We start from the raw sequence: 25,399 nt of genomic DNA, 5'->3' as shown, positions 1-25,399 counted from the left end.
GCTTATCCTTAAATCCAAGATAATTTAGTGTCGGGTTGTTTTTCTACAGCTCTTTTTATCATCGTTTTGGGGAACCTCTGAATTCCCAGACCCGGTTCTCTAAGGAAAAAACCCCAACGTATCAAAGTCCAGTTGAAATGGAAAATGGGGAACGTGGGCTGCATGATAATAAATGGACAAAGCAGTGGCTCTGCTGCTTCTTTGAGGCTGCTGGGTTTGAGATGTGGCTTGGTTCTTGATGCTGGTGGATCACCCTCTTGGTGAGGGTGTTCGTGCTCTCCTTTCCTCTGGCTGAGGGCACAGGTTCTTCCCCTCGCCCAAAACCAGGTTGCTGGGGAGAACGGGAAAGGAAGGAGATGTTCCTTTCTGTGGACTGAAACGAGAAGCCACAAACGGATTAAACATCCTCAGAGGTGCTGTATGGATGCAGACACGCGCGTTCTCCGGATGGAAACGAGACGCGAGCTTCAGCCCTTCTCCTCCCCCTGGAACTGCGCCGTTTCCCTGCGGGTTTTATCTGTTTCACATCTCCAAGTCGGCAGGACAGAGACGATGCCACAAGCTGCCGGCGTCCTGTGGAGCTGCAGTTCCAAAAGCAGACACTGAAGCCCCTGTTTCTCCTGGAATACTTCAAATCATTCCAAAGCTCATTCGCATGCTCCAGGATGACTCAAGAGCGGGTGGATCACTACCCTCAGCGCTCAGCCCAGCCTCATCCTGCGGGAATACCCTGATGGAAGATGCTGGTTCAAAGAAGCGATGGTTAATCCCGTGTCCCCCTCGCCCTGCCCCGGCCCTCTGGAGGCAGCGATCCTTCCCCCATCCCACGGGAAGTGGGACCCCGCGTGTCCCCTCCAGGGGTGCCCTTTCCCCCCACCCCGCAGCCTCAGCCGCACCATCTGCAGCGGTATTAAATCCCCGCAGCAGCCGAGGGATTACAGGCACCGATTAGAGCTCAGACACGAGTGACCTTGATCTGAAGTGACCGAGGGCTTCACGGAGCCGGGGCTGCGCGCCCGCTGGTGGGTGCGCGCTTTTCAGAGCACACTTAGAAGCGTGTGCGTGCCCGTGGCTGCACTTGGGGTGCACGCTCGCTGTCGGACGCTTGCACACGCGGTTTTGCTGCACGCTGGCTGCGGGGTGCACGCGTTCAGCACGCACCAAGCAGCACACACTTGCCAGTGGCTGCTCTCTCGGTGCACACAACCACGGCTGCACTCCCGGTGCGTGGCTGCGCGCTCGCTGGTCGGTGCGTGCCCGTGGCTGCGCTCCCGGTGCCCGTTTCCCCGCGGCCGCGGTGGGGCCCGCCACCGCCCGCCACTTGGCGTTGCCCCTTTAAGGCGGGGCCGGCGCGTGCGGCGCGGCGCGGTGTGTGCCGGTGTCTCCGGAGGCCGCCTCCCGCAGCGCGGCGGAAGTGACGCCGCGCGACCGCCGTGATGGCGGCGCCGAAGGTGAAGCAGGACATGGCGCCGCCGGGCGGGTACGGGCCCATCGACTACAAGCGGCACCTCCCGCGCCGCGGCCTCTCAGGTGCGCGCCGGGGCCGGGCCGGGCCGGGGGGGGCCGCTCCCGGTGCCCCCGGTGCCCCCTCATCCGCTCCCCCCGCAGGTTACAGCCTCTTCGCGCTCGGCGCCGGCAGCCTCTTGCTGGGCTATTACACCCTCGTCAAGTGGAACCGGGAGCGCAGGTGCCGGCCCCCCCTTCCCCCCCTCCCGGTCCTCCTGTCCCCCCCATCCCGGGGCTGAGCTCCGGTTCCCGGCCCGGGCCCCGCTGAGCTCTGACCCCCCTCCCTGGTGCTGTCCCGGCGCAGGCGGCTGCTCATCGAGGACCTGGAGGCGCGGATCGCGCTGATGCCGCTGCTGCAGGCGGAGTCTGACCGCAGGTACCGGCGGCGGCGGGACTCGGGGGGCTCCGGGCGCTGCTGCGGCGCCGCTCCCCGCGCTCAGCCTCGCCCTGTCCCGCAGAACCCTCCGGATGCTGCGGCAGAACCTGGACGAGGAGGCCAAAATCATGAAGGATGTTCCTGGCTGGAAGGTTTGTGGCTGCAGGGGTCGGGGGGGGTGTTGGGGTGGTGCCCGGCGCGGCGGCTCCTCGCACCGGAGCAGGATCCAGCCTTCCCGGTGGAGCCGGCTCCGTGATGGAGCTCCTGGAAAGCTCAGGGCGGAACGTGTGTGTCCCCCTCCGCCGGAGCTGCGCGGTGCCGGTGCCACAGCGCTCCCTCCCGATCCAGGTCGGCGAGTCCCGGTTCCACACGGATCGTTGGGTGCCCCCGACGCTGGACGAGCTCTACTACCTGCGCCCCACCAGCGAGGTGGAGAACGAGAAGTTCGGGCTCCAGTACTACGTGTGAGGCACGGCCATGGTCACCCCCCGGTGCTGTTACCCCCCGGTGCTGTCACCCCCCGGTGCCACCGGCTCCTGTTATTAAAACCACGTGGCTGAGTCGAACCTGGTGTCATTCATGTTCTGTCCAGCTCCGTGTCCTTCCCAGCGGGACACTTGGCTGCTCCCAGGGTGCTTGAGGCTCTTCCCTGCTCCCACATGGCAGGGGAGGACAGATCCTGGAGCCCTGGCTCGGGGTGGGAGTGTGGGATGAGCCACATGTGTTGTGGGTGCCAAAAGGGGCCAGTACTTGCTGTCCCCTCCATGGGGGCTTGTCCCTCACCACCACTACCAGGGTCCGTTGGTGGGGGCTCGGGTTCGGGGGGGGCAGCCCCGCGGTCACTGATGCTGCAGATGCAGCTTCCACTGGGGCAAGGATTGGAGTGAAAACCCCCGATTTTGGGTCTTTGGCGCGTTCCCGCTGCTCGGGGAGGGGCGGGGGTGGGGGAGTGTCACAGCCGCGGTTGCCGCCCCCCACCCACCCCCCGGCGGCGGCTCCGCCCGCGGGCGGGGGCCGGGGCGATGCTCGGTGCTCCGGGGAGCGGGGCCGGGCGGGGCGGGGGCAGCCGGAGCCGCCTCCCCCGGGCGGCACCGCCGAGCGCCGGGGGGGGGTGGCCGGTGGTCGAGCCGCCGCCGCCGCCGCTGCCGCCGCTCCCGCAGGGCTCCGCCGCTGCCGCGTCCCGCTGCCCGCGATGAGCTCCGCGCCCGGCCCCGCCCGGGAGCCGCCCCGGTACCTCAGGTGAGCCCGGGCCCCCCGGAGCCTCCCGGAGCCCGCCCGGGCCGCGCGTTGGGAGCACCGGGAGTCCCGGGGGGGGGGAGGGCACTGGAGTCCCGCTGCGCCTCCGCCCATCACCGTGCGCCCGCACCCGGGCACAGCTGGGACCCCACCTCGGCCGCCGCTGCCGGGGCCGGTCCCCGCTGCCCGCAGGGACGTGGCCGGTGCCGGGTCCCGCGGGACGTGGTGAGGATCCCGGGAGGGTGCTGGGGGCTCCCGCGGCCCCGGTGGCGGGGCGGGACCCCCCCCGGGGTCGGCTCCTCCGTGCCGGGATGCGGCAGCTCCGGCCCCACGCGTGTTTCTCGGGACACCCGGTCCCTCGGGAAAGCCCCATCCCGGTTTCCCGCACCCCCGGGGGCGGGCGGGAGGGAGGGCTGGTACCCAAATAGACTCGTTGCCAGAGCAACCGCATCCCGGGTCTCCATGGCTGCGGCAGGGATATCTCCGGCAGCATCGGGAGCAGAGCGGGGGGATCCCGGTCCCGGGCGGGGCTGGTGCCTCCGGTGTCCCCCTACTTGTACCCGGGCTGGGGCCGGGACGTGGAACCGGGATACAGGGGGGCGACACGGAGCCGGGATGCAGAGGGAGGACACGGAGCCGGGATGCAGAACTGGGATGGGGAGCTTGGATGTGAAACTGGGATGCAGAGGGAGACGCAGAGCTGGGCTGTGGAGCTGGGGTGCAGAACTGGGCTGCGGAGGGGGCGCAGAGCCAGGGTGTGGAGCCGGGAGGCAGGAGGGGACACGGGGGGTGCCCTCGATCCCCTCATTCGGCGGCTCCTCTCCCTCCTGCTCCCTCTGTCCCTTGGCAGAGCGCAGCTGCCCTCCGTCCCGCCCAGGAGGCACCAGGAACTGGGCTGAACTGGGCTGACCTGGGCTTTGCTGGGTCCCCGCGGGCTCCGAGGGGCGGCCACCCCTGTGCAGGGGCAGGAGCAGCATTTCCCCCCCCAGCACGTCCCCAGCCCCACGGCAAAGCCGAACTCTAAGCCCGGAACACGCCGGGGGATGGGGGGGAGCAGCGAACGGGCACCAGCAGCGCCGGGGGGGACGAGCCGGGACCCGGAGCCCCGTGACACGTCCCCCCCTGGGGCCGGTGCCAGGACAGCGGGAGCCAGCCCGGGCCCAGGCCCAGGCTCTCCTGCCAGCAGCGATTACGGGCAATGTTCTCCCTCCTGGAACAGGGAATTCTCTCAGGACCGGAACGTGCCTGTTGTTGGGTACAACACAGCTGCTGGGGGCTGCGCCAGGCCTGGCCCCGGCTCCGTTTGGCCTCTTTTCCCCCCCGTTTGCCCCCAGGACTCTGCTGTGGGGCTGGGACTGGGCTGGGGCTCACTAGAGGGCACCAGAGGATTGGGGACAGGATGGGATGGGACAGGATAAGATGGGATAGGGTAGGATGGGCTAGACAGGATGGGAAAGGAGAGGATGGGGTGGGAAAGTATAAGATGGGATGGATGCTATAGGGTAGGATGGGAAAGGATTGGATGAGATGGGATAGTGTGGGATGGATGGGATGGAATAGCATGGGAAAGGATAGGAGGGGATGGATAGGATGGGATAGGGTAGGATGGGAAAGGATAGGATAGAATGGGCGGGAGGGGGAAGAATGGGATGGATGGGATGGAATAGGGTAGGATGGGATGGGAAAGGGTGCAATGGGATAGCATAGGATGGGAAAGGATAGGCTGGATGGGAAAGAATAGTGATGGGATGGATTGAATGAGGTAGGGTACAATGGGATGGATGGGATGGGAAAAGATAGGATGGGATGGATGGGATGGGGCAGGATGAGGGGGTCTGCCAGGACGACCAGAGGACATGGGGTCATTGGGTGCTGTCAGCAGGGCCAGGGGATGGGCTTGGTTGGGTCTATGGGACCTGTGGAGTGCCCAGGGCTTGGCAGGACGGGCCTTGTCCAGGTCAGCGGATGGTGGGCTGGGATCAGCCAGGGCAGCCGGAACAGGGCCTGGACCAACCAGGGGCTGGCGGATCTCAGGGGCCACCAGGCAGCCGGGCCCCGGCACACACTGTTCCCGCCGCAGGTGAGCCAACACATGGGAGCGATTACTGCCCGATGTGGAGGCTCCGGGTGCTGCCAGCGCCGGGCTCGGCGGCGCAGGAACAACCGCAGCATTGTTCTGCCTCCTGGAACAGCCCCATCGCCACGAGCTGGGGCCACTGCCAGGGCTTGTGCCTCGCATGAAACACAGCCCCGGGCCCCCCTGCGCCCACTGGCCCCCAGTGTCCCCGAGCATCCCCTGCCCCACACCACGGGGATGCAGCGGGGGCCCGGTGCTAGGGGGGGCACATCCCTGCCCCTGTCCTCACCACTGTCTGCTCCCTCTGCAGCAAGGCTGAGGCTGAGGCCATCGAGAAGGAGCTGCTGGAGGATTATCGGTTTGGGCGGCAGCAGCTCATTGAGATCTGGGGACACGCCTGTGCCATGGCTGTGACCAAGGTGAGGCAGCCACTGGGGCCAGGGACACCCCACCAGGGCTGGGGTCACCCCAATGGGGACGGGGCTTCGCTGCCCCTTGTCGTGTCCCCCTGTGTTGCCTTTCCCAGCCCTGGCCGTGGCCTCCCCCTCTCCCAGCGCACAGGGGCTATGGGCCAGCCAGGGCTCGTGGCCAGGAGAAGCGATGCTCTGGCCTCTTCCTGGGTGGGTTTATCCATGTTCCTCACCCACCCTTCATGATTTCCCTTGGGCTGTGGGTTACACCGTGTCTGTGGGAAGAGGGTGCTGGGGGGGATCCCTGGGGCTCCCCCTGCCCTGACAATGCTCTCCTGTTGCTGGGAGTGCTGCGTGCTTCTGCTGGATGGGAGGAGGAGGTGGAGGAGGCAGCATCAAGGGCAGCTTTGTGCCTCAGAGGCCAGCGAGCTCCGCGCCCGCCTGCCTCAGCTTTTCCGTGTGTCTGGAGCTGCTTCACCCTCCCCTTCGCTGAGGGCAGAGGAGTTGCCTGAGGGGGAATATTTGGAGCCTCTCTGGATCTTGGGGCCGCCTCAGGGTTGGTCCTGGTCCCACAGCGTGGGGCTGCCCACCCCTGACCCCCGGCTCCACCACCAGCTGCGGCCGAGCATCGTCCTCATGGGCCCGAGGATCCTCCTCTTCCTCGTGAGCATCCCCAGAGCCCAGCTCAGGCATCCCCAGTGCCATCCCCTCCCAGCACGTCCCCGGAGCCATGGGCAGCGCCAGGGGCTGGGAGCAGGAGCCAGGCTCCAGGAGCAGGAAAAAAGCTGTCAGGGGATAAACAGAGTCTCCCTGTGCAGGCTGCTGGGATGTGGAGCTGCAGCCACCTCCCTGCGGGCTGGCGGGGAGCCCTGTCCCACCATGAGCATCATCCTCATCCCACCGTGGACATCATCCTCATGCCACCATAGGTACCATCTGCATCCCACCATGGGCATCATCCTCATCCCACTATTGGCATTGTCCTGCCCTGGGTGCCATCCCCATCCCACCTTGAGTATCATCTCCATCCACCGTGGGTACCATCTGCATCGTCATCCCACTCTGGGCTCTGTCCTGCCCTGGCTGCCATCCTCATCCCACCTTGGGCATCATCCCCACCACACACCGTGCTGCCCCCCAGCAGCACATCCCACTGCCACATCCCCAGCACCAGCTGCCGGACTCGGGGGGCTCGGTGCCATGTCCCTGTATCCCCACAGGCCTTCCCGCTGCCGTCGCTGCCGCGGAAGCAGCCCACGGTGCTGGTGGTGTGCGGCCCGGCACAGAACGGGGCCATCGGGCTGGTGTGTGCCCGGCACCTCCGGATCTTTGTAGGTATCTTCCTCCCCTGCTCCTCTTCATCCCTGAGCGATGCCGGTCTCCATCTCTTCATCCTGCTCTCCACCACCCAGGACTATGAACCCACCATCTTCTACCCCAAACGCTCCCCGGACCCCCTGTACCAAGACTTCACGACACAGTGCGAGAAGATGGACATCCCCTTCCTCTCCTACCTCCCCACCGAGGTGAGCCCCAGCCGCCGCCTGACGTGCTTCCCTTTATTAATCTTTATTCCTTCCCCCCACGTTTCCTGCCCCTGGCAATGCCAGGAGCCCGGGAATGCCATGAAATCCAGCGGCAGCCGCCGCAGCCCCGCCAGCCACCGGCTCTGTTGTTGTTGGAAGCACCAGGCTCGGGCGGGAGCAGGAATGTGACCTGAAAGCATTGCCCTGGCTGGGGCCACGCATCTCGGCGTGCCGGGCTCTGCCCCCCCCCATCATCCCCCCCACATCATCCCCCCCCCACCTTTGCCTTGGTTTGGGGGGGGTGGGAATGTTTTGGCAGCTGCTGCTGGGTGAGTCTATTTAGGCAGGAAAATGGGATCCCAGCGTGGGGGTGCCTGGAGCGGAGGGGGTGGGGGGGTGGGACCAGGAACCTGCTGCCCACCCTGCGTGTGTGTGTCCCCTTAAGGTGCAGCTCATCAATGACGCCTACAACGCGGTGGTGGATGCGGTGCTGGGAGCCGAGGCGGAGGCAGCGGAGGGGAGGGAGCCTTGTGCCGCCATCCTGAGCACCCTGAAGCTCATCCGCATCCCCATCGTCAGCCTGGATGTGCCCTCAGGTCCGACACCGTGCTCGGCATCCCCTGGGCAGGATGGGACCCACACCCCCCTCCACCCCCGGGCTTGTCACCCTGCCCAGCGCAGCATCACCATGGGCTCAGCGTCTGGGTGGTTGGGGAGCTCCTGTGGTGCCATCGCGGGGTGGGGACAGCCCCGGGGACCCCCCATTCCCCCCCTCAGCCTGGCAGCATTCCCACCGGGAGCCAGGGCTGGCGCCTGCTCCCCCTGAGTGCGTTCAGGGCATCCACGATCAATAACAAACTCCCTGAACTGAGACATGATGTAATTTGAAAACACCCGGGTGTCTGGTGGCCAGGCCTGGAATTGCCATCACCCCCCCCGCGTCCCCCCCCACCCCCCCACCCGACTGCGGGAGCAAACAGGAGCCCTTGGCGCAGCCACCGGTGAATCCCCACCAAGAAAAACCCCACGCGGTGCCAGGATGCGGCCGGAGCGGTGCAGGGTTGTGATGCTGGTGTTGATGGGGGGACACCCCACGTCCCTGTGCCCTCCCCATCGCCACCATCGGGCTCACCCCTGAGCCTTTCTCCCCGTGTCCCTTCTTCCCGTCGCAGGGTGGGACGTGGAGGCCGGGAGCAGCGGCGGGATCAGCCCCGACGTGCTGGTGTCGCTGTCGGCGCCCAAGCAGTGCGCCCGCCGCTTCCTGGGCCGCCAGCACTTCGTGGCCGGGCGCTTCCTCCCTTACGACGTGCAGAAGAAGTTCGAGCTCAACCCCCCCGAGTACCCCGGCACCGAGTGCGTGGTGGCCCTGCGAGCCCCCCGCCAATAAAGCGCTTGGTGGCTCTGCCGTGGGGTCAGTGTCTGCCTGGGGACCCCCTGGGGCACCAGGACTCGGTTCCATGCCCCATCCAGCCCTGTGCACAGCTTGACACCCCCCCCCCATGCCGTGTCCCGGGGACCTGCCACCAACCTGCTGTTGCGGACGGACCTGGTGTGACCCCCTCTATCACCCCTCCCATGGGGACATTGGCAGCCGTTGGGGGTCTGCTGCAGCCCCCCCATAGCCTGAAACCTCCAATGTGCCAGGGAGGGGGTGCGGGAGTAGCCCCCTTGCTCTGGGGCTTTAATTAACAGGGGGTTTAATTAACAGAGGTGTGTCCATGACCCCATAACAGCGCTGGGAGTCTCCCCCCCTCCCCGGGTTGCTCGGTACAGCCAGATTTCCAGGGAATGCAGGGAATGTGCTGGGATTTCCGCTGGCTGGGCTGTGGGATGGGCTGTGACCCCCAGCCGGGACCTGCTGCCTTTTGGGGGTCCCCACTCCATCACCACCACACTTTGCATCCCAGGGAGCAGCCGGCGCCATGGGTGCACCGAGCTTTGCATGGCCTCAGCGGCCCTGGGACACGGGCAGCTCCGACACACGCCATGGGCCAGGTCACGGCCCCGCCGTGCCCCACGGCAGCGGGTGCCAGGGCAGCGCTGGCACCGGTGACCTGACCGCAGTGCGCCGGGGCTGGGCTCGCGTCGCGTTTTTCCCTTCCCTCCCCTCCGCATTCCCGAGCGCATCCAATTTTAGCAGCTTTGCAAAAACAAAGCCTGGAGCTCCGCGGGCTGGAGCGGCTCCTTCCCGCTGCCCTCCTGACACCCGGCCAGGGCGTCAGCGCCAGCAGCCGCGTGCTGCTGTCTGACGGTGCGAGGGGGAAAGGCCTCATATATAGACCCGCGGTGCTGCCGCGCTCCCAGTTGCCGGCAGAGCTGCCGCTGCGGTGGCGGCCATGGGGAAGCTGGTGCTGGCCCTCCTGGCTCTCGCTGCCCTGCACGGTGCCAGCGCGACAGGTAAGGCCGAGGCTGCTGTCTGTCCATCGGGATCCTGTCCGTGCCGCTGGCCCAGGGCATCCCGATCCTCCCAGGGGCTGGTGGTGGTGATGTGGGGCAGGACAGGGATGGGGTGAGCACTCTCCAGATGTGGGCTGGGGCCAGATGTGTGCCAGGGCCAGAGGTGAGCCAGGGTCATGGCCACAGCTGTGGACAGTCCCTTCGGCATCTGCCGGTGTGAGGATGTGTTGGTGAGGCTCAGGGCAGTTTTACCCTCCCCAGGGCCATGTCACCAGAGGGATGGGGACATGCCCTGTGCCATGTCACCAGATGGATGGGAATGTGCTTTGTGCCATGTCACTGGAGGGTTGGAGGCATGCCCTGTGCCATGTCATTGGAGGGATGGGGACATGCCTTGTCCTATGTCTCCATCAGTCCTGCCTGCTCTGGCATGGGATGGTTGAGCACCATCAGGACTCACTGGTGCCTCGGTCACCCCCTGCTCCACGGGGCTTTTGCTGCCTGGTGCTGAGGCTCTGAAGCCCCATGGGGTTCCTCAAACTGCCAAAGGCTGTGTGAGGCTGGAATGTTCCTGGTCTGGGGGCAAAATCCCTCCAGCTGCAGGTGGGGAGGGGACAGGGTTGAGTCCCTGCTGCTGTGGGATGGTGCCCACTGCATGCCTGGGGTGCAAGGGACTGGCTGGGCACCACTGGGTGCCCTGGGGAGAGGGTGCCCCAGCACTGGGTGCTCCCACCCTGGGCTTCCCCCAGAACCCCTGGAGAACGACTCCGAGCCAGGAAAGAGCGGCACAGTGGGGAAACCCTGGAAAGCAGCCCCCAGCCTGGCAGAGCTCGACCTGGACACAGCAGGTACGGCCGTCCCTCAGCCCCCACTGGGGACCTGCAACTGGGACACCCCAAAGGGGCTGCGTGTGTGATGCCCACCATGGCAGCCTGGAGATGCTATCTTCCCCCCACGGGACCCTTGCAGTAGGGATGTGGTGTCAACCCAGTGATCCCCAAGGCTTCCCCACCACATCCCCAAATGCTTTCACCCATTCATCCTTCGTCCACGCAGCCCTCGATGTCCCTAAGCTGTCCCCAGCCCCGGTGGCACCCCAGGGTGCTTAGGGATGAGGGTGCTGCTCCCCATCCACATGCTCAGGGCTCGCTCCATCCCAGGCAGAGGAGCTGAGTGGACATCGTGGTTCAACATTGACCACCCTGGGGGGGACGGGGACCACGAGAGCCTGGAGGCCATTCGCTTCTACTACCGGGGCCGTGTTTGCGAGCGGCCGGTGGCCATCCAGGCCCGCACCACCGAGTGGGAGCTGCCCGAGGACGTGGGTGAGGTGGTGCACATCAGCCCCAAGAAGGGCTTTCGCTGCATCAACAAGGAGCAGCCGCCGGGCAAGACCTGCTCCAACTACCACATCCGCTTCCTCTGCCCGCTGGGTGAGTGCCTGGCCCTGTTGTGTTCCTCTTTGCCCCTCCCCAGGCCCTGCTGGCATGTTTTGTGGGGCTCCATACCCATTGCTCATCAACCGGTTGTATCCCATCGGGTGCTGCCGGAGCTGTGGTTACACCAACGCCCTCCCAGCTCCATCAGTCACCCCTTGGGTACATGACACTGGGCACTGTGAGTGGTGGGTCCCCAGTTAAAGCCTCTGCCACTCCCAGAGCACATCTACTGGTCGCATTGGTCCTCCTGGAGCCCCTGCTCTCGCAGTACCTGCGACACCAGCGGCACCCAGACCCGCACCCGCCGCTGCGTCAATGCCCGGCTGGTGGCTGCGCTCAAGGAGATCAAGTGCAAGGGCAAAGCCATGGAACGACGGACGTGCAGCGCCGGCCCCTGCCCAGGTAGGACTCAGCATCCCAGTGCCGCCCGCATCGTGCCGGCCACCTCCAGCTCCTCTCCTGGTCCATGTATCATGAGGGGGTCTTGTGGGGCTGTTGGCATGTGGTGGCTGCCCCAGCGTGGCAGGTCCCTGGGCAAATCCACCGCTGCATCCCTCCTCAGCTTCATTGCAGGCGGTGCTGGTACAAATAGCTGGGTAGGGGCACACGGGGGTGAGCTGGGGATGGCTGGGATGGAGCCTTCCTGCTTGGGGACATCCCCATGTCCCCGTGGTACAGGACCACCCCAGGCTGGGGTTTTGGGGGGAAATGTGGTGCCCAATGCCCAGCCGGTGTCTGCCCCACAGAGCCAGCATGGACAGAGTGGGGCTCCTGGGGTCCCTGTTCCCGCAGCTGCGGCAGTGCTGGGAAGCGCGTCCGGCGCCGGAGCTGCAAGACAGCCAAGAAGGTGCCGTGCAGCGGCCGCCCCACCGAGGTGCAGAAATGTCCCCCCTCGCCCTGCCCAGGTACCTGCCCTCAGGGACACAGGGACCCCTTCCCTGGTGGTGCCCCCCAACCCGTGCGGCCCCACCGCCAGCCATGGCCACGGGGCTGAACACCGTGCCACCCCGCAGCCTGCCCTGAGCACACGCTGCAGGGCACCGTCGTCTCTGCCTCTGGTTTGGCACTGCCGGATGCCCGCATCTACCTGGAAGGCCGCCCGCCGGTGCTGCTGGCCCATAGTGATGCCCATGGGCGCTTCACCGTGGCGGGGCTTTGCCAAAGCACCACTGCCAACATCAGCGCCCACCGGCACGGCTTCGCCCCAGCTCTGGCACCCATCATCTCCAATGGCTCTGGCGTGGCGGTGGCACATGTGAGGCTGCAGAGGTTGGGTGAGCATTGCTGTGTGGGGATGGGGACCCCGCCGTGCACACCTTGAGGGACCCCCCCCGAGGGTGCATGGTGAGGGGAGAGCAACCCAGGGGGTCCTTGCACCCTCTGCCACTTTCCTCCCCTACAGAGAAGCCCTACATGGTGCTGCACCCCAAGGCGAAGGTGCGGGTGGCCGGGCAGGAGGTGACCTTCTGCTGCAAAGCCTCGGGCACCCCTGTGCCCAAGAAATACTACTGGTGAGCTGGGTCTGGGACTGGGAATGGTGGGAAAAGGCAACCCTGGCTGCGTCCCCACTGAGCCCATCCCCACAGGTACCACAATGGGACGCTGCTGGAGAGGAAGGTGCACCGGTACGGCAGCCACCTGGTGCTGCAGGGACTGACACCGGAGCAGGCTGGCACATACCATTGCAAGGCCAGCACCGAGGCGGGTGCCATCAGATCGGCACCGGCGGAGCTCACCGTGTTGGGTGAGAATGGGATGGGCCTGCAGCATCGCCTTGGGATGGGGCTGCAGCATCACCCCAGGACGGGGCTACGGGATCGCCCTGGGATGGGGCGTGTGGTGGGGAGGGTCACCCTAACCCCATCCTTCCTGTCCCCCCAGCCCAGGGCCAGCAGAACTGCAAGGCAGAGCCAGAGTCGAGCCTGGTGGAGCTGCCCAGCGAGTGCCCGCAGGATGCCACCGGCTCCCGCTACTACAACGTGGGCCGCTGCGCTCCTGCGCCATGCACCGGCAGCCCCGGTGAGGCGGCAGCGTGCGGGGAGGATGCGGGGCACTGCTGCGGCGTGCGCAGGATGGAGATGCGGGAGATCCCCTGCGCCGGCTCCCTCCTGCCCATCAAGGTGGTGGCCGAGTGCGGCTGCGGCCCCTGTGCCCAGCCCCGCGTCCTGGTGCAGGGCCGGGTGACAGCGGCTGACACCGGCGAGCCCCTGCGCTTCGGGCAGATCTTCCTGGGTGGGAGGAAGGTCGGCTTCACCGGGTACAAGGGCTCCTTCACCATCGAGGTGCCGCCGGACACGCAGCGCTTGGTGGCTCGCTTTGTGGACCGGCAGCAGAGGTTTGTGGATGCCATCAAGGTCCTGCCCTTCAACCGCCGCGGTGGTGCCATCTACCAGGAGGTCAAGATGCTGCGGAAGAAGGAGCCGGTGGCTCTGGATGGCAGCCGGAACAACGCCATCCCGCTGGGGGAGGCGAGCGGCCGGGACCCCATTGGGGAGCTTGTCCTTCCTGCTGGTGTCTTCCTCCGTCCCTCCGGGGAGGTCTTCAAGGGCACAGTCAAGGCCAGTGTCACCTTCCTGGACCCCAGGGACATGGCGACAGCCAGCGCCGCCTCCAGCGACCTCAGCTTTGCCAACGCCGAGGGGGAGATCGTTCCCCTGAGGACCTATGGAATGTTTGCTGTGGATTTTCGGGAAGGGGAGAGTGGCGCGGCGCTGCAGACGGGGCCGGTGGAGGTGCGGATGGATGCCGGGCAGGTCTGGATGCCGGAGCACCTGCAGAAGATGAAGTTGTGGTCCTTGAACCCCGAAACTGGCTTATGGGAGGAGGAAGGGATCCTCCGGCCAGCCAGGGGGAGCCGAGGGAAGAGGGAGGAGAGGACATTCCTGGTGGGGAACCTGGAGATCCGGGAGCGGCGACTCTTCAACCTGGATGTGCCAGAGGACCGCCGCTGCTTCGTCAAGGTCAGGGCTTACAGCAATGAGAAGTTCAACCCCTATGAGCAGCTGGAAGGGGTGGTCATCAGCCTCATCAACCTGGAGCCCCAGCCCGGCTACCCCGCCAACCCCCGGGCATGGGGCCGCTTTGACAGCGTGGTGACGGGTCCCAACGGCGCCTGCCTGCCTGCCTTCTGCGACGGCCAGCGCCCCGATGCCTACTCAGCCTATGTCACAGCCACGCTGGGTGGGGAGGAGCTGGAAGCCGTGGCCTCCAGCCCCAAGCTCAACCCCAATGCTGTTGGGGTGTCCCAGCCCTATCTGGGCAAGCTGGACTACCGCCGCTTGGACCATGATGACCCCAACTTGAAGAAGACAGCTTTCCAAATCAACATGGCCAAGCCTGACCCCAACAACGTTGATGAGACCAATGGTCCCATCTACCCTTACCGCAGCCTGGAGGAGTGCGAGGAGGCGCCGGTCAGTGCCAACCACCTCCGCTTCTACCGCGTGGAGGTGGACAAGTACGAGTACAACGTGGTGCCCTTCAAGGAGAGTGACCTGACCTCCTGGACCGGTGACTACCTCTCGTGGTGGCCCAACCCACAGGAGTTCAGGGCTTGTTTCATCAAGGTGCAGATTGAGGGGCCACAGGAGTACATGGTGAGGTCCCGTAATGTGGGGGGCAGCCACCCTCGCACCCGGGGGCAGCTCTATGGGCTGCGGGACACCCGCAGCGTGCGGGACATGCTGCTGGAGAACACCTCCGGCGCCTGCGTGGAGTTCAAGTGCAGCGGGATGCTCTTTGACCAGAGCCTGGTGGATCGCACCTTGGTCTCCATCATCCCCCAAGGCAGCTGCCGCCGCACAGCCATCAACAGCCTCCTCCGGGAGTACCTGAGCCGCCACCCGCCCGTGGCAGAGAACAACCACACGGCCGCCTTCACCATGCTGGCACCGGTCGACCCGTTGGGTCACAACTACGGCATCTACACGGTGACGGACCAGAACCCGCGCCTGGCCAAGGAGATCGCCATCGGCCGCTGCTTTGACGGCACCTCCGATGGCTTCTCGCGGGAGATGAAGGCGGACGCGGGCACGGCCGTTACCTTTACCTGCCAGGAGCGGCCGCCAGGGCGGGAGAGCTTCTTCCAGCGCCTGCTGACGGCCCCGGCCGAGGCACTGGCCGAGATCCGGCGGGAGATGGGCACCAGCGAGATGCGCCGGGCTCCCCCCGACGTGATGGACTTTGCCTCCGGCGCCCAAGCCCCCGGCCCCACAGCCACCCGCCGGACCCCCAGCAGCCCGCGGAGGATGGGCCGGAGCCGGGAGCAGGCGTGAGCCCCGCGGCCGCCCCGTGGCCCCTCCCTGGCTCCGCTCTGCGCTCCCCATCGCTTTTACCTGCATCATTTATACCAACTGAGGGGACGCACACGGGACACATGGAGCGGGACCCTCCCGCTGTGCTCATGCCCTTGGCCCCAGCCCCCTGCGGGGCAGCTCGTGGTGCTCAGCCCCGGGGACCGTGGTGCTGGTTGGTGCTGGCAGCGGCGCCGCGGCCCCACGGGGTTGTTTAAATAAAGAAGAATAAAAGAGGGGGTGGAAGCCAATAGAGGAAGGGGCCGGATGGGAAGGGAAGGGACGGGGTCCCCTGCCTGGCTCTTTGCCCCATGCCCAGTATTGGGCTCCCCTGTGCCGGGGCTGGCACTAGCCGAGGGTGCCAGGAGCTGGGAGCACCCACTGCATCCCTGCCAGCACCCCATAAGGAAACGTAGGTCTTCTTTTGGGGGAAGACCCCAAGGATGTGGATAAAAAGCCCTCCCTGCTCTCTCTGCCCCGGCACCATGTGGTGCAGCTCTCCGGTGGCATGCGGAGTGCTGGGACACCAGGCTTGGTCCCTGTGATGTTCACCCATCATCCTGTGGTGCCTCATCCTGCACCCATCCTGCTGCCACCATCCCAGCTAGTTTTGCCCTCGGGGAGTGTTTTTGCCCTTCCAACTGCCTTTATCCCAGGCAAAAACAGGCAAGAAGGCGTTTGTTGTACCCCGGCACTGGGGAGCGGGCGCGAGGCTGGGGCAGGATGCTGGCGCGCACCGAGGAGTTGTACATTATTTATTATGAAATATAGAGTTGTGTGTGCACCCACCCGGCTGCTGGGGGTGCCCGGACCCGCCTCTGTGTGTGTGTGACCCCAAAACCCCCTGCCTATCGCCTCCCGCCTCCCACCTCCACGGTAGCACTGTCCCGGCAGCTCCTGTTTGCCTTGGGCCCGCTTCAAGGCTTGGCGGCAGCACGGGGGGAACAATGCCAGGTCCCCGCAGCCGTGGGACGTGGCAGCTCGGGGGGGGGTGGGCTCCATCCAGCCCTATAGCTCTCCCCTCCCGGCACAGGGATGCACCGAGCACCCACTGGGTGACCGTAGCCAGGGAGAGGGGCAGGGGTCTGTCTGTCTGACATCAGCCCATGGCTCATGGTCCTGGGTGGGTTTTCCAGCCCCCATCCCACACGTGGATCCCAGTGGATGCAGTAATGGAACAAGCTGAGTTTATGGAGCCAAACCCCCCCCCTCCAGCTCCCGGGACAACGTTTCCCTTTTACAACATGGTTTGGCTGCGCCGTGGCATTTTTTCACCCTTATACTGGATGCGGCTGCTCGCAAGATCAAAGGCAACAACGAGGGGGGGTTCGGGATGTGTTTGCCAAAGCAGCCACCAAATCCCAGCCCCTGTCCCCATCCAGCCTGGATGGGAACACACCGGACACTGGGACCCCACTGCGAGGGTCTGACCCCCCACAGAACAGGGGTGCTGGGTCTGCCTGTCCCTGGGTCCTGCCTGTCCCTTGCTGCTGGGTGCTGGGTGCCACGGACCCCCTGCAGGGTAAGGCCGGTGGGTGCTGCCCCGTGGCCATGTGCTGGGGGCCGGGGGCAGTGCCAGCGGGCAGGATTGTTTTCCACCATCTGGTTGGCTCGGTGAGATGCAGCTGCACAGGCAGGGCGGGTGGAAGCGGCTCCTGCTGCTATTTATGGCATCGGGAAGAAAAATGGGGTGAAAAAAGACAAAAAGCATCCACGCAAAGGGGCTGGTCAGACCCCCCCATTCACAGCCGCTTATGCTCACAGCTGCTCCCTGCTCCAGCTCACTGGATCCCATCCCGGTGCCAGAGCCAAGGGGGTGGCCAGGGGCTCCCCCCAGTCCCACAGACCCAGAGAAGGAGCCAGGGGCACACACACAGGGGTGTGCCAGGGTTGCGGGAGGTCCATGCTGGGTGTCCGGCCCAGCCCAGCATTCCCGAGGGCTGGAAACCCGCCCAGGGTCAGGAGATGGGCTGGGGGCTGCAGCCAAACCCCTCCTGCTGCTCCCCCCTTGGATGTGGGTCCAGCTCAGGAGCTGAACCTGCGCTCCCCATCCCTGGGGTCCTGCGCCCTCCAGCCCCAGGGACAAGGAGCTCCTTGGTCCCCACCCTGTCCCCAGATCCCCCCCATCACTGGTCAGACCCACACCGTGTGCTGCAGAGCATCACTGGGTACCAAAGTACACCCCTGGCCCCTCCTGGCTTCCAGGCGATGCTCAGCCCAGGCTGATTTCATGGCTGAGCTGCCCAGGCTGCAGCTGGGATGCTTTTGTCTCCCATTCTCCTAATCCTTAGCAGAAACCACCAGCACGTGGCTCTGCGGGACCCGCAGCAGCTCAGAATGGGGGTACCCAGGGGGGAGCCCAATGGGGACCCCACACCAGACCCCCGGGCTGCAGGAGGGAGAACCCAGAGGGGGTTTCTGCAGCACAACAGCTTGGGGGGGGAGGGGGGTGTGGGGTGTGGGGCAAAGACCTGCTTTTTTTGTGCCTTCTCAGCCCCTGGACATGGGCGATGCTCCCGGCTCAGCTCCGCAATGGGCAGGCGGGAGGCCGGGCACGGAGAGAGGGCTCCCGAGGGTTCCTCATGACTTTGGGCAAGTGATGGGGTGAAGTGGGGCTCAGCCGTGGGGTTTGGGGTGTGCAAGGTGTGGATGCAAAACCACCCAGCTCTGCTGGGTCCGTCCGGCTCCAACGATGCTGGGGAAGCAGAGACAGGGATGGAAACAACTCCTGGATGACAGGACCTTGGGATGCAGATGAAGGAGCACGGCGAGAAGCCCTGTCCGTGCAGGATGTGGATCCCTGTGGTGATGAGAAAGGCAGGTGGGGCCGGAGTTCAGCTGCTTCTTGTTACCCCTGGCCCCCGGCAAAACGGGAATAGCAAAGCAGCAACTTCTATCCCACTCTACCAGCAATTAGGGATGGCTGGAGCCCAACCTCGGTGTGCCGGAGCATCGGCACATCTCACGGTGCTGCTGGGGCCCCCACGGCGGGGATGGGGGTGCTGTTTGCCCCCAACAGCATCCCCAGACTGGGATGCACCCCCCAAACCACATATCGAGCAGTGGGAAGGTGCTGCTGCATGTCTTGGTCCTGGCTGGGAACAAGAGCTGGAAAGCACCTTGGGAAGCTGCTTGTGTTCTTTCTCCTTTTTATTTTTGTTTTAAATAATGGAAAATCTAATGACAGAGCCTAAATTGAAATAATAAAAGCCAGCAGCTGAAAAGCCAACCCGAAATAGGAGAGAAACCCACGTTTCAGGCTGAACGGGAACAGGCGCAGGCAAGGGATGAAAGGGAAAAGCAGAGACGCTGTGACGGTCCAGGACCCTCCTCCCTGCCCCACCATGGGGTGTGGAGCATCGCTGTGCTGGGAGCTGCCCTCCTGTGCCCCCCCAAATGTGTCCCCAGGGGTCCCCTCCCCGCAGGCTTCACTCCTTTGCTTCACACCACACCCAGGGCTGCTGCTCCGGGGGCCGCATCCTGCCCCTGGCTCCAGCCCTGGAGGGTACGGAGGCATCTTCTCCATCCCCTGCCCTGAAGTGGAGCATCCCTTTGGATCCTGGACCAGAACACCTCTGGTGACCCCAACCAGAGCATCCCCAGGGACCCCAACAGGAGCATCCCCATGGACCCCAACAGGAGCATCCCGTGCATCCAGCCGCGGGGGGACACGGAGGGTGCCAACTCCCCGTCTCTGCCACAATGGCCAGATCCAGCTCCCGAATTCCAGGTCGTCTGGCCAAGATGCGCTGCTCCGCTCCCAGCATTCCCTCCGAACAACCTGCTGGAGGAGGAGGGAAAGGAATCCCATCCTCAAACTCGGACAAGCTGGAAGCGAGAGACCCCAACCCCTCCTGAAGACACCGGCTGTGTGTCCCCTGGGAAAAGAGCTGTTGGAAGCTAGGATTTGAGGGAAAACAGTGGGGCTGACACTGGGGATGCCATGGGGAAGGCTCCGGGGCTGCCCTCAATGATGCACATTCCTCTCCCCGTTGCTTTTTAGCTGTCCTGTGTGTTTTTGAGCGCTGCATCTCCCCATCGCGCTGTTCAACACGAGCTGCCTCTGGAAAAAACAGTCATGCCCGCCTTTCCAAGCTATTTTTGAAGCCTTTGGCCTTGGTTCCTCTTCAGGCTCCAGACCATAAATACCAATAAAAACACATTTCAGGGCTTTCTGCTGACAGTCCCGACGCTGCCAAAGCCTTTTCATTCTCCAGATGTTGGGAATCGGACTCAAAAACGCGAAGTTTGGTCAATATTTGGGCCGGGTTTGATTTCCAGCCTTTGCTTTTTCGATCACATGAAGCAGCACAATAAAAGGCCTCAAAGTGGAGCAGCTATTTCTGGAAGCGGTGGCCGGAGCATCCCTCGGGATGGGCTTCCAGCACCAGGGCGCTGTGCCGGGGGTGACGGAGGTGGCACCAGCAGCGAAATCTGGCCCATCCCGGTAGGTGCCACCTTGGCTTTGTTTGCATCATTTGGACTCGGATGTGTTTGGGTGAGCAGCTCCGGTGTGGCACAGGGGCAGCCGGGGCCAGCCCAGTCCTGCATCCCACACTCTGAATCCCATATCCTATATCGAGTGTCCCATATCCCATACCCCATATTCCCATGCCCTGCACTCCATATCCCACAATCCACATCCCATATCCTATATTCTGCATCCCATATGCATCCCATATCCCATACCCCATATTCCCATATGCTGCATCCCATATCCCACATTCCACATCCCATATATCTTATATTCTGCACCCCATATGCATCCCATATCCCACATTCCACATCCCATATCCCACATCCCATACCCCATATTCCCATATCCCACATTCCACATCCTATACCCTATATTCCACATTCCATATCCCACATCCTACACTCCATATCCCACATTCCACATCCCATATCCTATATTCTATATCCCCTATCCCATATCCTGCTCCCCATATCCTACATCCCACATCCTATATCCTGCACCCCGTATTCTGCACCCCGTATTCCACACCCTGCATCCGACACCTCACATCCTACACCTGCATCCCCCATCCACACCCTATATCACCTCTCCCACATCCAAACAGCGCATCCTGCATCCCGTGCTGCCCATCTCCTCCCAGCCCCACACAGTGGGAGGGAAAGGAGACGGGAATGCGCCTCTCCCTGTCCCCCCAAGTGCTCCGGGGTCCTTCGGGGCCGTGCTGGCCCCGCCGGCATTGCCTTTCCTTGGGCGCTGTTTCCCTGCTAAGGAATGCCAGCAGGAAAAGCATTAAAAACACCAGGATTTTAGCCCAGCTCCTGGAAAAAAAAGAGCGTTTCAAGTTTCTCCCCACCAGGCCCCACTCCCGGCTTCCCAAAAACCAGCCCATGCGGTGGCTGGACCACAACGCATCCCCAGGGATGCAGCTGGGGGCTCCCCACCCGTTACCAACCCTCCTCTGCAGCACCCGCCTCTCCTGACCCGCAGCCAGGGAGTGTCTGGATGGGGACATCCCAGGAAGGCCTGGCCTGGGTTGGATGTCAGGGGGCCGGATCCTGCCCTTTGCCCAGCCAGAGCCAGGGCAGGGAATGAGGCTGTGCTGCAGACTGGTACCACCCACCCCATCACCTCACAACCAGCCACCCCATGTACCCCAGGTCCCCCATCACCTGGTTACTCCACACTCCAGCTATGCCCTGAGTGTAGCATAGCACAGCATACCCAAGGTAGCCCTGAGCCCAGGCATCCCAAACCCCACTTTATACCTTGGGTACCCTGTACCCCCATTTCTCTGTACCCTGGGTACCCCATACCCCCATTTCTCCATACCCTGGATTCCCTGTACCCCTAATTCTCCATACCACAGGTACCCCATATACTGGGTATTGTGTACCCCTAATTCTCTATACCCCAGGCACCTCATGCTCTGGTTACCCCATTTACACCCCCCAACAACCCCTACACTCCCATTACTGGGGGATGCTTGGCCCTGTTCCCCCCCTCCATGACCACTGGCCCCACTGGCAGCTCCATGGGGCTGCACCCCCCATGTGTGGCTCCCCACCTCCCTGGCTCTCCCCCTGCAGTGAGCTGCAGTGTGCCAGCCCAGCCCTGCATCCCGTATCCCATATTCCCATATCCTATATTCCCATACCCTGCACCCCATATCCCACAATCCCCACATCCCATATCCTATATCCTGCATCCCATATCTGCCCCCTGGCAGCACCTGCCTGTCCCAGTGCCGGCGCGGGGGGGACCCAGCAGCCCAGTGGCCGTTCACCTCCCCCGGAACCACATGATTTCCTGGAAAACCCTGCTTTTGGGGAAGTGAAACTGTTCGATTTGGGGCGAAAGTCCCACCTCCCTCCCAGCACCGAGGGTTTGCGCCTGGATGAAGGGTGGGATGAAGGACCCGCTGCCACCGAGGAAGCGACCTTGGAGGACATACGTGGCCGTGGCCTTCGGGGTGGCCGTCGTGGTGCTGGTGGCCGCGCTCCCCACCGCACTCTGGCCACTGGCCACGGGCTCTGCCATGGTCAGGAACTGCTCCGTGAGGCTGGAGCACCTGGAGAAAGCTTTGGCTGTCACCAACGAGTCCCTCACTGAAGCCCATGGGCAGTGGGATGACTGCAAGAGGCAGCTGGTAAGTGCTGGGTGATGCTGGGGGGGGACGACCTGAAGCCCCCCCTGTACCCTGAAGTGGGTGCTTTAGGGTGCTGTGAGGAGCCCCCAGCCCCTTTCCTCGTGCAGAGTGTGCTGCAAGGGAAAGCCTCGGAGCTGGAGGAGGCACTTCACAGCGTGACCCGGCTGCAAGGTGGGGTCTGGGCAGGAAGAGGGGTGCAAGGGGGTGGGTGAGGGCAACAGGTTCTGGGACACCCTGGTCCTGTCCCCCGAGACACCCTCATCCCATCCACTGAGACACCCTGATCCCATCCCCTGGAATACCCTCATCCCATCCCCTGGGGCATCCCTCACCTTACCCCCAGAAACACCCTGACCCCATCCCCTGGGATACCCCCATCCCATCTCCCAGAACACCCTGATTCCATCCCCCAAGACACCCTGATCCCATCCCCTGGGATACCCCCATCCCATCCCCTGGAACACCCTGATCCCATCCCCTGGGATACCCCCATCCCATCCCCTGGAACACCCTGATCCCATCCCCTGGGATACCCCCATCCCATCCCCTGAGTCACCCTGTCCCCGCTGCCGTCGCTCCCTGCAGAGGAGAACAAGGCACTGCAGGCAGCGGTGGCACAGCAGCAGCAGCAGCTCGAGGACCTGCAGGGCAGCAGGTGAGCCCCACGTCCCCTCCATCCCGCTCAGCCCCACGCTCTGTCACCGACCGTCCCTGTGTGTGTCCCCCCTCCAGGGACAGGCTCCAGCAGCAGAACCAGCACCTGCAGCAGCAGCTCCAGGTCATGAGGAGCCAGTACTCGGGTGGGATCAGGCTCCCGGATGCATCCCTCAGCCTCCTGGTTCTCCTCCTCACCGGGACGCTCCTCCTGTGAGGAACATGGGCCCCAATGGTTGCCCCATCTGCTCACCAGGGGGTGATGTCCCTCCAGCCACTAAGGGCTGTGCTCAGGGTGAGGAGGGGACAGAGGTATGGCAGTGCTGTCCATGGGTACTGTAGTTATAGAATCATGGAATGATTTGGGTTGGAAAGAACCTTAAAGCTCATCTAGTTCCAACCCTCTGCCATGGGCAGGGAGTTAAGTGACTTTTAACCAATTTTGAATAAACTACTGTTAAAATCCAGTGTTTTGTTGCTCCAGAACCTCTTGAGGAACCAAAGCCCCTTCTCTGCTGCGTGGTGGGGTCAAGAGGGTGCTTCAGCAGCCCCTCAGCATCCCCAGCTGACCGCAACTGCACCCCCCTTATCCCTGCAGCTGTGTCCCAGGGCTGGGTGCAGGGACAGAGCATCCTCCAGCACAAACAAGAGCTATTCTGGGCTGTGACCTGCTAAGAACCGCAGCCCAAAGCGGTGCTTGGGGAGAACAACCCACACACCACAATTACAGTAACCCAGGGAGTGACCTGCCCTGGGGACACCGGCACAGCGCGGGCAGCCACCGCCGGAGCGGGCGCACGGTCCCTGGTCCCCCTCTGGCATGGACCCTGCGGTGCCCAAAGCCACGCTGAAGGTGCTGGGGCTGTGCGCGGTGCTGCTGGTGCTGGTGGCGGCGGTGACGGTGGCAGCGGCGGTGATGGTGTGGCGCTCCGAGGCGGTGGGCAAGCTGCAGGGCTGCCGGGAGCGGGCGGCCAACGAGAGCCGGGAGCTTGGGAATGCCGTGGCCGAGCTGGAGCAGGAGCGAGCGCGGCTGCAGCAGGCACAGGATGCGCTGCGCAGGGAGCTTGCCCAGGCCCAGGGGGACAGCAAGAAGCTCAATGGCAGCCTGGTGACCTGCAGGGAGCGGGCGGTAGGTGCTGGTGGAGATGGGGACAGGAGGGTCCTCGGCCACCTGCATGCGTGGGGTGAGTGGTGGTGGGGCGGAGAGGGGGGTTCTGGGCTCGAGATTAGGGTGATGCTTCATCCCTTGGAAGGGATTTCACCCAGGGTCCTGGGAAGTGCCGGCACTGATGGAAAGGATGCTGGAGGTCGGAAAAATGAGCCAGGAAAGAGGAGATTCAGCCCCTGGATGAGGGACCAGGAGCACCTCGGAGTGTGCGGCCACATTCCTGCATGGGACACCCCAAAAGGGGAGCCCTCGTGGGTCCCGGTCCCTTGGCACAGCCCCGACGCTGCCGTTCCCCCACCCGTGTGCCCGTGCCTGGCCGGTGGCAGCTATTCTGAGCTGTGACCGAGCTGCTCCACGCACGTATAATTACCCCATCCCAAGGAGCCGGTGCGGAGCTGCCATTCCTCTGCTCCCAGGTATTTTTAGCTGCGTCTCTGGCTGGGAAAGGGCCTGGCCCCAGCGCCGCGGCCACAGCCTGGAGGAAGAGCCGGGTCCCGCCGCCCTCCGGGTTCATCCGGCTGAACAATGGCCCAGAGAGGCTGGAAAAGTGCTCCTGCTTCCCAGGGCTGGCGCCAGGAGCGGGGCTGGGCTGGACACCCGCTTGGGAAGCCCTGTCCCCTCTCAGGGACCTGGGGCGCCACCCATGGGGGGCCTGGGTCTGTGTGCCCCAGCATCCTCCTCAGGCTCAGGGAAGAGGGATTTCCCCACATCCTCATCCCTACCCTTTCAACAAACGCAGCTCTCAGGCCACTGGGAGCATGGGGACAGCCTGGGAACATGCTGTGGCAGTGATAAGGGGCAGGACACTGCCCACCCTTGTCCCCAGGCCAGGCTGGTGGCCAATGTGACAGCGCTGGGGGACGAGGTGCTGGCCCTGCGGCGGGAGCGGGATGAGCTGGCTCTTGGCAAAGCGGCTCTGGAAGGTGAGCTATGTCCCATGGGAACACTGGGCACAGGTCCCCCATCACACACCCATTGGGGGCAATGGGTGTTCTCTGTTCGGGATGCAGGGTTTGGGGTGACGGCACTGTCCCCATCACAGGGCAGCTGGCGCGGGGCGAGGAGCAGGCGCTGGGGCTGCGGCAGCGGCTGGAGCAGGCGAAGGAGCAGCAGCGAGTGCTGCGGGCGCACAGGGAGCGCTGCGAGGCCCGGCACAGAGACCTCGAGGCCACCCTGTAAGGTCCCTGTCCCCCACCACCGGCTGGGGACCCCAGAACATCCCATCACCCCGAACCAGCCCGACCCATGGGGACCATGGGCAGGGGTACCCCTTCACGTGGCTCTGTGTCTCCACAGGAGGGACTACGCAGCCGAGGCGGATGCTCTGCGGCGGCGGGCAAGGAACCGAGCGACTGGGCGCAGGTGCCCCCCACCCCGGTATTCCTGCATGGCCGGGGGGGGGGGGGAACACACAGCCTGCGGGGGGTGGTTCACCCACCGTGATGTGTCAGTGTCACCCGTGTCCCCGGGGGAGCAGCACCTGAGGTGTGCAGGGACTCACTCTCTGCCCTCCCCTCTCTTGCAGGAAAGGCTGAAGCGCTGCGGCCCCCAGACCCCCTCCCTGATGGGGGTTGGGGCTGGGGCCCTCCCACCCCCTGAGCCCATCATTGCCAGTCTCACAGCACCCTTTAGCACTGGGACCCAGCAGCTGCTCAGCCCCGGCCACGTCTGACCAGCACCAGCGCATCCAGATGA

At 64.4% G+C, this 25,399-nt stretch overlaps 3 protein-coding genes across 3 annotated transcripts; all 3 read left to right on the top strand.

Annotated features, from left to right (window-relative positions):
• The first annotated feature begins 1,362 nt into the window (after window positions 1-1,362).
• Window positions 1,363-2,448, top strand: NDUFA13 (NADH:ubiquinone oxidoreductase subunit A13). Its single transcript, XM_030509234.1, has 5 exons — window positions 1,363-1,530; window positions 1,609-1,687; window positions 1,811-1,882; window positions 1,965-2,034; window positions 2,231-2,448. The coding sequence occupies exons 1-5, from the start codon at window positions 1,437-1,439 to the stop codon at window positions 2,348-2,350; spliced, it is 435 nt and encodes a 144-aa protein (XP_030365094.1). The 5' UTR covers window positions 1,363-1,436; the 3' UTR covers window positions 2,351-2,448.
• A 377-nt stretch (window positions 2,449-2,825) lies between these two features.
• On the top strand, window positions 2,826-8,536 carry YJEFN3 (YjeF N-terminal domain containing 3). The gene is made up of 6 exons (XM_030509233.1): window positions 2,826-3,121; window positions 5,506-5,614; window positions 6,826-6,936; window positions 7,018-7,131; window positions 7,577-7,727; window positions 8,304-8,536. The coding sequence occupies exons 1-6, from the start codon at window positions 3,075-3,077 to the stop codon at window positions 8,516-8,518; spliced, it is 747 nt and encodes a 248-aa protein (XP_030365093.1). The 5' UTR covers window positions 2,826-3,074; the 3' UTR covers window positions 8,519-8,536.
• A 931-nt stretch (window positions 8,537-9,467) lies between these two features.
• Window positions 9,468-15,495, top strand: CILP2 (cartilage intermediate layer protein 2). The gene is made up of 9 exons (XM_030509586.1): window positions 9,468-9,528; window positions 10,278-10,376; window positions 10,689-10,961; window positions 11,187-11,369; window positions 11,714-11,872; window positions 11,981-12,241; window positions 12,370-12,478; window positions 12,554-12,711; window positions 12,849-15,495. The coding sequence occupies exons 1-9, from the start codon at window positions 9,468-9,470 to the stop codon at window positions 15,239-15,241; spliced, it is 3,696 nt and encodes a 1,231-aa protein (XP_030365446.1). The 3' UTR covers window positions 15,242-15,495.
• The last annotated feature ends 9,904 nt before the right edge of the window (window positions 15,496-25,399 follow it).

This window comes from Strigops habroptila, chromosome 20 (assembly GCF_004027225.2).
Source record: "Strigops habroptila isolate Jane chromosome 20, bStrHab1.2.pri, whole genome shotgun sequence".
In the NCBI taxonomy this organism is placed as follows: domain Eukaryota; kingdom Metazoa; phylum Chordata; class Aves; order Psittaciformes; family Psittacidae; genus Strigops; species Strigops habroptila.
The sequence above is the reverse complement of the archived record's forward strand: the minus strand, read 5'-3'. Positions and strand labels throughout refer to the sequence as shown.

Coding starts and splice junctions, on each gene's coding strand:
- NDUFA13 (XM_030509234.1), top strand. CDS start 1,437: ATGGCGGCGCCGAAGGTGAAGCAGGACATGGCGCCGCCGGGCGGGTAC. Junction 1,531..1,608: donor CCCGCGCCGCGGCCTCTCAG/GTGCGCGCCGGG, acceptor CTCCCCCCGCAG/GTTACAGCCTCTTCGCGCTC. Junction 1,688..1,810: donor AAGTGGAACCGGGAGCGCAG/GTGCCGGCCCCC, acceptor GTCCCGGCGCAG/GCGGCTGCTCATCGAGGACC.
- YJEFN3 (XM_030509233.1), top strand. CDS start 3,075: ATGAGCTCCGCGCCCGGCCCCGCCCGGGAGCCGCCCCGGTACCTCAG. Junction 3,122..5,505: donor GAGCCGCCCCGGTACCTCAG/GTGAGCCCGGGC, acceptor CTCCCTCTGCAG/CAAGGCTGAGGCTGAGGCCA. Junction 6,937..7,017: donor CCCGGCACCTCCGGATCTTT/GTAGGTATCTTC, acceptor TCCACCACCCAG/GACTATGAACCCACCATCTT.
- CILP2 (XM_030509586.1), top strand. CDS start 9,468: ATGGGGAAGCTGGTGCTGGCCCTCCTGGCTCTCGCTGCCCTGCACGGT. Junction 10,962..11,186: donor CCGCTTCCTCTGCCCGCTGG/GTGAGTGCCTGG, acceptor TGCCACTCCCAG/AGCACATCTACTGGTCGCAT. Junction 12,242..12,369: donor TGTGAGGCTGCAGAGGTTGG/GTGAGCATTGCT, acceptor CCTCCCCTACAG/AGAAGCCCTACATGGTGCTG.